Consider the following 14682-nt stretch of genomic DNA (forward strand, 5'->3'; position numbering starts at 1 on the left):
TGGGTGGTCCTTCACACCAACACACAGCTTGTTAGTGATCATACTCATGTACAATGCCACACAGCAGTGCAGAAGTTTATGGACAGGATGGTTGCTTTCACAGTTGGTCCTGCCTTGGATAGGGTAGCAGAGGTCTGTGACAGGACTGGAGTAGACAGTAGGAGGAAGATGTATGGGACAGATCTTGCATATATATCTATTTCAGAGATAGGAGCCATGGGGAAAGAGGTTGGGAGCAGAAGTGGAATACAGATGGACAAGGATATCGTGAATGTTGGGTGGGTGGTGGAATACCACTGTAGGGAGGATGGGGAGGATAGTGGGAAAGATATTTCTCATTTCATGGCATGAAAAGAGGTAATCAAAATCGCAAGGGAATACATGATTCAGTTGTTCCAATCTGGGTGGTATTGAGTCATGAGGAGCGTGCCCCTTTGTGGCTGGTTAGTGGGAACCTGGGAAATGGTAAGTGATTGGGGAGACAAGGTGCAAGAGATTTGTTTCTGGACAAGGTGGGAAGTGTAATTTTGGTATGTGAATGCCTCAGCAAGACCTCCAACATATTTGGAGAGGGACTGCTTGTCACTGCAGATGTGATGACCACAAGCAGTTTGTCTGTACAGAACAGTCTTTTCTGGTGTGGAATGGTCAGCACCTGTTTAAATGGAGGTATTATTGATGGTTGGTAGCTCTGATGTAGATGGAAGTATTGATGGAGCCACTTCATATTGTTGTTAAGCCATCCAAGGTTTTCTGCTGTATGAGTATGCCATATAAAGGAATCTATCAGTATTAAAATTTTATGGAATTCAGTTTTGCTTAATTTAGTATAAAACAATGTTACTCGAAAAATGTATCATTTTCAAATCATAAAAAAAGAAAAATGAACTTTTGCTGTTATATACATATTGGATGCTGGGTCTCTCTCCTAAGAGCCATCACGCACATTTTCTCCGGCATTCCTAATACTGCAATTTTCTTCCATAACAGATAGTTATTTTACTACAGCAAAAAACAATTTTATTAGTCCAGCAATGGACACTGTATTTTTAATTTTATGACTTACTGTCCTTTTGAGGTGTGCACTCCATCCAGTGTTTTACAAGTGAGAAGATTCCATCCATGAATCATGATTCTGGACATATGGAATATACTCAACTATTGTTGCTGTAACCTTTCGAATAGATTCAAAGTGTTTGGTACCCAGAATATGACATAATCAGAAGTCAAAATGTTCCTAATATGGTAAACAGGGTGGATATTTCAACAATTCATACTTTAAATACTATAGTTTTTCCACTGTACCAGTACCTTTGTGGCTAAGCACATTATCTTTAAGTTAGGTGCTTCTTTTCCACTCAGGTCACTTCTCACAAATATTTTCATTCACTTGGGTCAGAAGGTTTACACAGTATTTGCAGGTTACATACTTTTTCCTAGTACGTCTGTAGTATCAGCTATTTTAAGCACCTCCAATCATCAATGGCCTTGCCACCGTGGTTACACAGGTTCCTGTCAGATCACCGAAGTTAAGTGTTATCGGACTTATGGTTGACCATCCAGTCTGCCGAGCACCGTTGGTAAGTGGGGCGCTCTCAGCTCTTGTGAGGCAAACTGAGGAACCACTTGACTGAGAAGTAGTGGCTCCAGTCTCGTAAACTGACATATGGCCAGGACAGGGGTGTGCTGACCACATGACCCTCCACAGCCACATCCAGTGACACCTGTGGGCCGAGGGCGACACGGCAGCCAGTCAATACCACTGGGCCTTCATGGCCTGGTTGGGTGGAGTTTAGTTTACTTTCTTTTTCAATTACCAATCATCATTTACTGTATTATGCAATTTCTTGATGTTTTCATTTGTGGATGCAATGTAGTAATGTCCTTTATATGTGTCATATTCAATAGAATTTTAGCCACATCTGAATTTAGCTGTTTATTAGTTGAAAAGTAACATGCATACTCCTTAAATACTCTCATCAACTTCACATGAATTTCCATTGGTAATAAAACATCCAAAACAGAATTTTATGACTGTGTGCTGTATCATAGAAAAATTCTATCAAGAAAAATAGTAAATTATGAGTCATAATTTCTGGCCAATATTTACCCTTAGTAGATGAAATGAATGGTACTGCCAACAGATACACATAAAAAACCACACTATGAAGGTTTCAGAAATAATAAATGGAAGGGCAAGTCACTCAGACCCCATGATGAGGCAAATCCAACTGCCATGAGGAAGAGATTTGTCTACCCTCGTCCCCATTCTTGGTATTTCCCATCTCAGATTCTGAGTGATCTACACCTCCATTTTAACTTTCCCCAACCTATCCCTATTCCTCCCTTAAAAAGGAACTACTAGTTTAAAAGCTACATAATGTCTCTCTCTCTTACTTTTATAATTGTCTAACAGCAGTACCTTCTGGATGTAAGTATTCATCAGCAACTCTGTCCCATAATTTATTGGTGTTCCCAACTATCCATTTGAATGAAACATATGACAACATTATGAAAACTAGAGATTGGTACCCACCAGACAGCAGAGACGCTGAGTCGCAGACAGGCACAACAAAAAGACTACTAAACATTTACGCCAGAAGGCCTTCTTCCAAAACAGACAACTTACACACACACACACACACACACACACACACCCCTCATAAAATCTCTGGAATATGTGGAATTAGAAACACCCAACACACAAATACAATATTCTCTCTTAAACTAAGGGAAAAGCGTTTAAAAATTCCACAAACATTGTTAGGTCATACCTGGCCAATTCAGAAGGCAGAACAGAGTTAAGTATGAGTGAGAGAGCCCCTGCATCCAGTCCACAGACAAGACCAAAGGCACGCAGCAGCCGTTGTCTGATCGACCAACGCACTTCCATTTGGCAGAACTCTACCAAAGTCAATACACTCTGATAGCGGTCAGCAGAGAGCATGAGCTGTGACACTGCAACATCTGCATTTTTCTGTACAACATAAAAATGTCAATTTGTATGCACTTTTATGTTTGAACCCTTCATCTGAATGACACTACAATTCTGAGACGTCACAAAGGAAATGTTCATTTTCAATCTTCTTCTGCTACACTAATATCCATTAAAATTTCAGCACACAGAAAAAAAAAATGGTCCACATTAAACCACATTCTGAGGCTGTGTAAAACTAGGTAACAACAGCAATTAATATTGCAGAGAAATGATATACACAAATTCGCACAAGGTCCTGTATTTTACAGCAGCAAAAGTCTGCATTATTCCAAGTGTTCATGCTAAAAAGTAGCCAAAGTGAAAGCTTGTACTAATATGCCTTGTCAACATCAAATGGTACCATATTAAGATGTGAATGAATCCAAACCAGGCAGAATGTTCAGACCCACAAATGGATTTCTTGTAACACTACATTTAGTCTTGTTCAGGGCATGTCTCCAATATTACGAGAGAGCAAGATTTCAGGAGTGCATTTTATGTCAACATGTATTCATGCATTTAAGTAGCAGCTGTTGGCATGCTAAGCTCAACAACAGAGATCCAAATTATTTCTTTGACTGTTATCCATAGAACTTCATAAGGCTCGTAATGAGGGACTTTAAAGTAACAGAAAGAAGAAATTTAAGTTGGAGTTCAATGTTCCTTTGACAATGATTATTAGTGGAGGAACACAAGCCCAAATAGGACAAGGTAGAAGAAATTAGGGTATTTCCTTAAAAACAAAAAAAAACAAAAAAACAAAAAAATGGCATTTCAGCAGGAACTGGCAGACAGTTAAGATTTGGGCACAATGTGTACAAAGTGGTGGGGTAGCGCCTCTCAGCAAATGACAATGGCTAAAAAGACAGTGCCCAATACGCAACCAAGTTAAAATAATCTCTTCCCGGTGGCTCCACCAAGAGTGAGCAAGCGACAGTTTTCCTGGATCCGCTGCACTAAGGGATGAGCAGTGTACAGCGCACCTAGACTTTGGAGGGCACTGAGTGAGTCTGAGCAGAGCACACAATTGGAAAGGCTGTGTTACCGGATGTACTCTGTGACCTGATACAAGGCAAAGAGCTCCGGCTGTAAATACTGAGGAGTGTACCAGAAGCTGATATCAAAAGACACGGGTGCCAATGACTAAGGCACACCTGACCTCACGGTCAGTCCGAGAGCCATCAGTGTATACAAAGGTACTATCGCGTAGGTCATGAAACTGGAGGTGATAGACCAAGGTTGGAGTAGTGTCCTTAGGAAGCAAATGAAGGCCAAAGTTAACACGGGCCGCTTCAGGAAGCCAAGGTGGTGAAGGGTTAGCACCCATTGGGAAAGCTGCAGGTAGCGTGAAGTTAAGCCACCGGAGCAAGTTGCGAAAGCGGACTCCAGGAGGTAACAGAGAAGAGGAACAAGACCCATACTGACGATCAAAGGAGTCATCAAAGAAGGAGGCATAGGAGGGATGGCCACACATGGCAGACAAATGGCATGCATACCTACTGAGGAGAAAGTCACGGTGATAGGACAGCGGAAGTTCAGCAGCTTCAGCATACAGATTCTCAACCGGGCTGGTGTAAAAGTCGCCCTTGGCCGAATGGATGCCATGATGGTCGATAGTGTTGAGATGGTGTACGAGAGATGGACATGAAGATGCATAAACAAAGCACCCATAGTCGAGTTTCGAAAAGACAAGGGACCGGTACAAACAGAGGAGGGTGGTTCGATCGGCACCCCAGGAAGTACCATGGAGGACACATGGGAGATTGAGGGACTGCGTACAGTGGGCTGCCAGGTATGTGGGAGAAACCATTTGCGCTGCCAGAAATTCATACAGACGGTTTTGACAGTGGAAAAGCAAAAGCCACTGTCGATGTTCCAGGAGTAAAGGCGATCAAGACTGCACTGAAGATGCCACCCAGAGAGACAGGTCCATGGAGAACTGCAATAGATGACAAAATCGTCAACAAAGAGAGAGCTGGAGATGCCCAGCGGGAGAGGGGCCATTACAGGGGTCATGGCGACAGCAAAGACAATGATGCTCAGGACCACACACCACTTTCTTGGATAAAGGTGTTTGACAAGGCAGAACCCACACGCACCTTGAAAACTTGGTCTTGTATAAAAGCCTGAAGAAAAAAAGGGCAGGTGCCCACGGAAGCCCCACGTGTAAAGAGTACGGAGGATACCAGTTCTCCAGCAGGTGTCGTAGGCCTTCTCCAAATCTAAAACATGGCCACAGTCTTGGATTTCTGCAGAAAACCAAACATGACATGCGTGGACAAAGTAACGAGATGGTCAACTGCAGAATGCCGCACTCGAAATCCATAGTTCGTTAGTAAATGGCGAGACTCAAGCCACCACACCAGCCAGGCACAAATCATATGTTCCATCACCTTGCAAACACCACTGGTAGGAGAGAAGGAAGGGTTTTGTCCTTACCGGGCTTAGGTATGGGTATGACAGTGGCTTCACGCCACCATCCAGGAAATGTGTCCTCTGCCCAGATGCGGTAGTACATGTTATGCATAAAGTGCTGGCCTGCAAGAGAAAGGGGCTGCAACAACTGAAAGTGGGTGGCGTCAGGCCCTGGAGTGGAGGATCAGCATGAACTGAGAGTACGATCTATCTCCCTCATTGTAAAGACGGCATTGTAGCACTCACGACGTGGAAAAGAGAAGGGAATCACTCGAGCCTCCTCCACCCGTTTCCGATGGAGGAAGGCAGGGTGGGGAAGAGCTAGAAACTTCCGCAAAAGGTCATGCCGGAAATTGGGGAATGGATCTTGGTTCCAGAAAGCCGTTAGAGGCTGGCACACATGACAGAGGAAGGTGTGGAATCCTGAATAACGCGATGAAACTTTGCACGCATCTGTTTATAATGAATGCAGTTTGCCACAGTAGGGTGGCGGTTAAAAACGTGGAGAGCATGTCTACGTGTGCAAATTGCGTCGCGGCATGCCTCAGTCTGCCAAGGGACTGGGACATGATGTGGTAGAGAGGAAGTGCGGGGGACGGAATGTTCTGTAGCAGTAAGGATAATGTTTGAGAGATACTGAACCTTGTTATCACAACTGGGGAAATCTTGTTCTTTGAAGGTTGCCAGAGAGGGGTAAAAGTGCCAGTCAGCCTTAGTAAGCTGCCTTTTGGGCTTGCATGCGGATGGGGTAGGAGTCAGCAAACGGACAGCACACGGGTCGCTCGAGTAGGTGTCAGGAAGAATGGACCACTGAAGACGATGGGCAAGCTGGGCAGTGCAGAAGGATAGGTCCAAATGGGAATAGGCGTGCAAGCAGTCGGAAAGGAAAGTGGGTGCTCCAGTGTTAAGAGAGAAGAGGTCACGTTGGCTTAAGGCAGTCAGCCAAGAGGGCACCTCTCTGACAGGTCCTGGGAAAACCCCAAAGGGGATGATGTGCATTAAAGTCACCGAGCAGCAAAAATGGGGGAGGTAGCTGCTCAGTAAGTTGAAGGAAGTCTGCCCTGGTGACAGCAAATGATAGAGGGACATATATAGTACAGAGAGGAAAAGTCAGGTGGGGAAGGAAAAGGCGAACTGCAACAGCTTGAAGATTGATAATAGGGAAGGTGGGTTGACTATGAATGTCATCCCGTATGAGCAGCATGACGCCCCTTGAGAGGGAATGCCAACCTCAGGGGGAAGGTAAAAACGAATCGGTAAGAAAAGTGAAATCTCAAAGCGGTTGTGAGGGCGCAATTTTGTTTCCTGAAGGCAGAGTACAAGGGGACACTAAAAGTAGCGATAAATCCTCTTTGTGGGACCAAAGGCTGTGAAAATTCCATTGGAGGAGAGTCGTGATGAGGAAGAGACGTGGGGGTGACACCTCAGCGGCTGCCGAGTGGCAGCTGGGGAAGAGGCACTACTGCAGGGCACAGAAGCACGAGGATCCTGCTCTGTGGGGTCCACAGAAGCATCAGCTTGTTTGTACGGTTGGTCTGTGGAGTCCAACACCGAAAAACGGTTGTCGGTGCACACCGGTGACACAGAGGCTGGCCCGGCTAAGGTATCACGTACCGACACCATCGAAGAGGATCTTCGAGGTGGCAAAGGAGAAGACCGTTTGCCTTTGGTGGACATCTTCGAGCCTTTCCAGTTAGATGAAGACTTGGGTGTTGACGGAGGAAGTCTTCACAGGAGTTACTGCCCCTTGAGGTGAGAGTTTGATGGCTCGTAACACAGCTGCATGGGGGGACGGCGATGCTACCTTGACACTGGGCAATTTCACAACCTCAGAGCAGAATTGGAGGTCGCATGTCTGCGAGAGTGGATTGTTAAAGAACATACGTATAGTCGCAGCCATGTTGGCAGAGGGGCACAGTAATTTGTGCGATTTTGGATGGAAAGCATATAGCTTGTTAAGCAAGATTCATTTTAAGTATTTTATGTTAGAAATTATTTCAGTTTTTGTAAAGAAGGTTGGGTTTTTCAAAATTACAATAAATAATATTCTGAAACTTAATACTTGATTAAATATTCATTTGACTAAACAGTCTATTTACAGTAGTTGTCTACAAATCCAGGACTATGGCTGTGACAGATAATATGGATGAGTACGAACCCCAATTTTAATTTTAACTAGAAACAAGAAATGTTTCACAGTCTGATGATGATGCTCAGACAGTTTTTGGGTGCCATGTGAGCAGAAAGCTGCTTATTCAGAGATAATGATTTTGTCAAGTCAAGTTTAAAGTGCATTTTCATCCACAAAGAAATTTTCTTGATCATTGTCCAATAACTAATAAGGAAGGTAAACATTTATGACGAGATTAGAAGAGTAAGTGTGGTGGGGTTTGCTTTACAGCTAAGCTCCCAGACAGATTCACTAGTGAAATCAGCAGAGTGCAATGGACGTTCTTGTGCAATAGCACATTTGTTGCAGATTCTGTGGTATTAACATTCGATACCACACTTGTTAGGGGTTGCAGTTATCGACCGTGGTCCGCACTAGTATCACTGGACCCGCGAGTCGAGACTAGCACCACTCCGCGGCTTGCAACAAGTCTCTAGCGTGCATTCAGTCACTCTCGCTCAGGACGTCAAGCAGGAAAGTAGTATAGCCTTCAGCTGATAGGAAACAACCTCTAACAAGGCGCTTCTTAGTTAAAGTATGGTCTGTGTGATGCCTCTACAGCTCTCTGTTTGTAATTTTATTCCTCCTGACTATGAAGACTCCTGTACCACCAGTTAACTACAATATATTATTTTTACCAATGACTTCTAATTATTTTAGTTGTTTTAGACCAGACCATGCAGCCAGCTCCTTATCAACTACACACACAAACCTGCTGTATATTCAAACAAGAGATTTGTATGTTTCTATTTAGCATTGGCCACGATTCGTTCGTCGTCGTCGTCATAACAGATTCTTGTGTCATCTTTCTTACATGGTGACTGCAAAGTGTCGTGGTTATTGGCAACAGATGTCAATTCCAGAGCACACATCACTGGAATGAAGTTTGTAACACAAAACATCTTTTTAGCAAACATTCCATTTTGTGGACTGACATTGGCCTTTGTTCCTGATAGCTTTTACTAGGGCTAACCACTATTTTCTTTTTATGAAGCCAACACACAGGTCAAATTCCCAGCTGGCCATCTTGATTTAAGTTTTCTGTTATTCCCTCAAATCGATTAAGGCAAATGCTGGGAATGTTCCTTTGAAAGGTCATAGTCATCTTCCGTACCCATTCTTCCCAATCTGCTCCATCTCTAATGAATTCTTAGTTGACGGGACATTTAACCACGAACATCCTTAATTTATATTTTACCCAGTAGGGGTCAGTGATTGTCTAACATAGTTAATTATCACAGTTTGCCATAACTGGGTGGACAGCAGTGATGATAAACAAAAATTTCCTTCATCAAAGCCTCACGGTCTTCTCCAATGTGGCAAGTGACGCAAGTCTAAACAGTCCTACCTGGAACATAAAAATAGTTTTCTGCCATGATTTCCTCTTACCCCAAATATAGCACACATTTTTGCAAGTGTTTCTGCTGCCATCAGCCACCCATTAAGCCCAAAGCAAACACTATGTCAGCAATGGTAGATCTTTTCTACTTGTGTCTGGTTTATGAAACTTAAACAACATTCATAAGTTTCAAGCATGCAAATTCAATACGTAAGTGCAAGTCAAATACTAAAACTCCAATGGTTCATGGGCATCATGTCGAATAATGTTGTGGAATCTGCACATATTTGAAAGAGACAGCTGCCTGTCCTCTCCAGGTGCTTACTGACTTCTTGGTGCAATGGCTCGCCAATACATACACTGACTCCCTAGAAAAGCACAGGCACCATGGGGTGGGGCTATACTGTCACTGTAGCTGAATCACAGAGCACGGTGACATCCAGTGTCTCCTGCCAGAGAAACGGGCCACGGCCTTCACATTCGCGATGCAGGAGAAGCGCAGCCGCAAATAGCAGCCCAGCGTGTGCGCGCGGGCAGAGTGCTGGTGCCCAGTTTAAGTGTATGCACTTTGATTCTCCATCTGTGTCAACTCCGATTCGTTCACCTGTGGCTGAGTACGCCTTAGTACCACCAGTGTTGGTTCCCAAACCTTGACGAGCTGAAATGCCATGTCTCTACCAACCAGCACCAGTTACACCATGACTTTATGGTCTGCCTAAGATCCATAAGAAAGGGGTTCCTCTTCGCCACATCGTGAGCTATACAAAAGCTCCAGCATATTACGTGCTTCTATTCTAAGCCCACTGGTAGGAAAATGAGAACATCACACTCTAAACTCAGAAGATTCTATGCAATGACTGAAGACTTTGCGTCTCAAAGCAGGTGACATATTACTGAGTTTTGATGTAGTCTCTTTGTTTACATGAGTACCTTTGGTGGATTCATTAAAACTTGTAAGAACTACGTTGGAGAAGGATATCTTACATCTATTCAGACATAGTTTTTATTCAATGAACAATATTTTGAGCAGACCGAGAGTGTTGCTATGGGTAGCCCTTTGTTTCCCGTAGTAGCTAACCTTTTTAAGGAAGACTGAAGAAAAGGTAATTCAGTCAGCGGTGTTGAAACCTAAATGTTCTGGAGATATGTGGACAACACTTTTTTTAGTTTGGCCACATGCAGCAGCAATGCTTCCTGCATTTCTCGAACACCTTAATTCCCTCCATACCAGCATTTGCCTTACCATGGAAGTGGAGAAGAATGGAGACCTCCCGTTCCTAAATGTCTTGGTCTGCAGAGAAGAAGGTGGTTCCTCGAGTCACAGTGTGTTTCGCTAGCCGACTCACACTGACTTATATCTGCAAGCTGTGAGCTGCCATCACCCATCTCAATGAAGTGGCATGTTATGGACTCTCATTCACAGGGTTAGAATTATCTCAGATGCAGGGAGTTTATCAGAAGAACTTGGCCTTCTTCATTATGCGTTTGTACAAAACGGGTACAAAGTAAACTGATCTGTGATGCATTTAAACTTGCAAGCACTAAAGCTCAAGAACAGTCAGAAGAAACGCAGAACTCCACGAGGATCGTTTTTCTACTGTATGTTGGTGGTGTATGCTTTAAGATTGGCAGACTGTTCAAAAAACATCAAATAAAATGTGTCTTCTGCCCTCAAGTGCAAGTGCAGACTGTGCTGGGTTCTGTTAAAGACAACCTAGGTCGAAGGAGACCTGGGATACATAACATCCTGTGCCAGTGAGGGAAATAATACACTGGCCAGATGTGTCTTACTGCAAAGGGTAGATGCAGTGAACATAGATATCATACCAGACTGGGTCAGCCAGGAAAGTCTACTGTGGCTGAACACTGTCTTGACATGGGACACATCATGAAACAGAGAGACACAAAGATCTTTTCACCCATTTCCACGTACTGGGACTCCACCATTAAAGACGCAGTCTAAATTTGTATAAGTAACAATCTTATCAATAGACACAGGGGATTTCAATTCAGCAAGGCACAGAACCAGCACTGGTGGTACTAAGGCATACTTGGCCGCAGACGAACAAATCCGAGTCAATGCATATGGAGAATCAAAGTCCGCACACTTAAACTGGGCACCAACACACAGCCCGCATACGCACTGGGCCAATATTTGCAGCAACATTTTTCCCGTTGCAAATGCGAAGACCATGTTCCATTTCTCTGGCAGGAGGCGCTGGATGTCTCTGTGCTCTACAATTCATTTACGTTGACATTATAGACCCACCCCTTGGTGCCTGCACTTTTCTAGCAAGTCAGTGTTTGTATTGGTGAGCCATTGCACCAACGTGTAAGCAAGCACCTGAAGATGATGAGCGGCTGTCTCATTGAAATATTGTGCAGCTTCCACAACATTATCTGATGCAATGCCTGGGGACCAATGATGCAGTTACATCAGAAAACTCTAAAACAGCATTAAAACTAAAAATACGAAAATCACAGTTCAGAGAACGGTGACCTTTTCCATCACCCCTCTTCCTTCCCCTTCATTCCTTCTGCCAGAAGGAGTAATTTGCTTTAAAATCTTGCACATTTCCTGAACTTTTATATGCATTTTCTCCAGATGTTTCCTCCTGTTGTCACTTGCTGAGTATATATTTTTTTTAATCTATTAATTGACCTACAGGTACTTTTTCTCTGAGTCAATGTGACAGCAGCCAGATGCCATGTCACTGATGCGTGAGCTTCTCCAGTGCTAGCCAGCTTTTTCTTTTTTCTTTTTTTTTTTTTTTTTTAAAAAAAAGGAGAGAGAGCGAGAGAAATGTATTCTGCCTGTCACTAATCTAATGGAGAATTGGCAACAGTGTAGAATACATTTGGCAGCTATTTGACTATTTATTTACTTCCTGAAACGGTTCAGAATTATTCTGCTATATTCACTGCTACATTCTGCATGATTCTCACGTAAGGGATAACACAGATGTAGGAAACTGATGGTTTTGAGACCAGGAAGCTCATTCTAACAGAAAAAGCAACTAATATTCCCATTCACATTGCAAAATATCTGTCTTAGCCATTATTGGGACAACAAGGGAGTGATGCCTACTGCAACTGTTTGCTAACTTAGCAGTAAAGTGTTTGCCGTACAAAGTGAAGAGTGTGTTAGTTTTCAGTTCTATACCCGACTAGGAGTTTTTCCTCTACTGTGAAATAGCTACTAGCTGTTAAATTGACAACCAGCAAATAAATCTTAAGAATACTACTTCCCCCACATGCTTTTGCAACCTGTAGATATAAAGGTGACTTGCAGTATTGCACATCATTAATGGTTGCTTTTCCTGTTCAGTTAATTGTATGGACTTATTTGTGGCACTGAATGATTTGTTAACAGGATTTCGTTATGCCTCTGCCCCCTCTACTACTTTTGTGGTAGTGCTGTAATGCTACTTCAGTATGACTGTGGACTGAACATAGACACATTTTGTTTTGCAGTCAAAAGTGCATAATATCTTACTAATTCATGAGGATTTAAGGCACTTTGTTTAACTGAAAAAGACTTTTTTTTTTGTAATATTATCATGGTAAGCTGCAATTCATCTGTATTAGTACAGTGCATGCTAAATAGCATTTTTACATTTGTTTATTGAATACAAAAGATAAACATGAAGATTTAAATTAATCAGCAGCTATATAGTCTCCCCCATGATCTGAAACAGTCCAACAATGCTCTGACAGTTTTTTGACTTCACGCCTGTAGACAGGTGGTAGCACTATTCAAATATGTTCACTGTTATTAGTCAGGCACAGATTGTCATGAGAATGCTGTACAGGACATACAGATGATATTTGGAGTTGTAGTGGGTATATTATACAGTTGTTGGAAAAAATCTGAAACCAGTAAGCATTTAGGTACCAATGACAGGCTGTTCTGGCTTGCATGCCTGCTGGCAAGCAGCTATCGGATGGGCAGTCTGGCAGCCGGGCTATAACATACGCAATTGTACAACACTGGCCAGGAACCTGTGGGCAGGGGTGGCCAAGTGGCTAGTACATGCACAGAATACATGCAACAAGGGGCCACCTTGTGCGTAGCCTACCTGAACTACACCTGTTTGCGAGTGAGCTAATGGCATTTGGCAGTGCCTGCACTGATTAAGGCCATGTTGAAACAGACCACCACATGACATAGCAAACCAAAAATACTGCAACACACATGGGCACAGTTACTAAGACAGTTCGTTTACAACAACTCTGTTTGTAATGTACACACTAAACAATGTTCACAGGAATAACAGAACACACTATATGTAAGTAAATGGAAAGATACATTGCTGGTTCCTTACCAATATGTTGATGAGCTCATCAAGATAATCACAGATGACAGCTTCATCTTCATGCAGTGACCAGCTGCGCTGCTGAGAGTCATTCTTGCATGAAGTAAGCTCAGAGAAGATGACACGAAGGCGATAAGCATCATGGGTTTCTGCAAGTAAGGTCCGAGGTGCCGACAGTGGCCCCTGCACTGCTGCTAGCAGAGAACGCAGCTTTGGTCGGCAAGTTGCTTCCACTAAAGGGCACAGACCACTAACCACCGTCGTTACTGCCACTCGTGACAGATCATATGATAGCTGTGTCTGCACTCGCACCTTATAAAAATAGAAACGACTTCAGTTTTAAATTACGGCTTCCAGTTGTTAATGATAATCTGAGTTACAGCAAGTTTAGGTTTGAAGGACATAAGATTAAATCAACTCTTGATTTTTAAATCTACATCAAATAATGTTTGAGTGCCTAATGACCTCAAATGTGAAACTGGTGAGGAAATATCTATTTGCCTTCCAGAAAGATTTTACCAAAGACAATGAGTTTTCATCATCATTTAAGAATTCGAAATGAAAAACAGGGAATAAGGTCAGTGCAAGTTTATCATTTCTAATGATACTCTGCTTCCTATATTGCAAGCTCTAAGTTATATACTTATTGTAACAGCTCTTATTAAGATGACATTCCCTGAAGTCTCATTAATATGAGGAAAATAAACTGTCCCACAAAAGATCAGGGAGCAGTACAGTCATGCACGACTTACTGAACAAAGCACCAATAAAGGCTGTTTGCTTTTCCACTTCAATGTTCCAGTTGGTCCAGCACATAGTTGTAGCCTACTGATCACAGTTTTACGGAACGAAGCAATATTATGGATTTACCAACTATTGGTAATGATATCATTAAAAACAGAGCATGAGCTCAGACTGGACAAGGATCGATGTGGGAAATTACCCATGACCTTTTGAAAGGAACCGTTCTTGATATTCACTTTAAATGATTCAGTAAAATCCTGGAAAACCAAAATTTGGATGCCTGGAAAGGGGTTTGAACCACCCCCCCCTTTCTTTCATGCATCAATTTCTGAGCTACCTTGTTCAGTTAACTGATAAGAATATTGTGGCTTATTGCATAGCCTAATTGCAAAAATATTGCAAAAAGTGCGAGATCAGAAACCTGTGTTTACAGGTTGCTGGAAGGGGATGGTGTGGATGAAATATGTAATTAAAAATTTTGATTTGGCAGGCAACTGGAGAGTAATTATTATTTTTTGTCCGCTGCGGCTCTGGATGTTCCCTCTGCGCGGACCGCAGAGGGAACATCCAGAGCCGCAGCGACGAAAAACGGAGCGGCAACGCTCCTACAGGTCGCGGTAAGCAGGCGCGGACCGCAGGGGGAACGCTTGGTACCCCAGACTGTAGATGAAACCCCCAGGAGCAGGTTTGGTGGGCGCGGACCGCAGGGGGAACACCTAGA

The 14682-nt window shown here is 43.1% G+C and overlaps 1 protein-coding gene across 2 annotated transcripts in view; it reads right to left on the reverse strand.

Moving 5' to 3' along the window:
* The window catches only part of LOC126124776 (NCK-interacting protein with SH3 domain-like), a 109923-nt gene that overhangs the window by 32574 nt on the left and 62667 nt on the right, over positions 1 to 14682 (reverse strand). For both annotated transcript variants that reach the window (XM_049915122.1, XM_049915121.1), the window contains exons 5-6: positions 13227 to 13529; positions 2775 to 2977 (exon numbers count right to left, since the gene is read on the reverse strand). In XM_049915122.1, the coding sequence (XP_049771079.1) occupies positions 2775 to 2977; positions 13227 to 13529 (506 nt within the window). The remainder of the gene's footprint in view (positions 1 to 2774; positions 2978 to 13226; positions 13530 to 14682) is intronic.

The sequence above is a fragment of the Schistocerca cancellata genome, unplaced genomic scaffold, assembly GCF_023864275.1.
Source record: "Schistocerca cancellata isolate TAMUIC-IGC-003103 unplaced genomic scaffold, iqSchCanc2.1 HiC_scaffold_426, whole genome shotgun sequence".
NCBI lineage: Eukaryota > Metazoa > Arthropoda > Insecta > Orthoptera > Acrididae > Schistocerca > Schistocerca cancellata.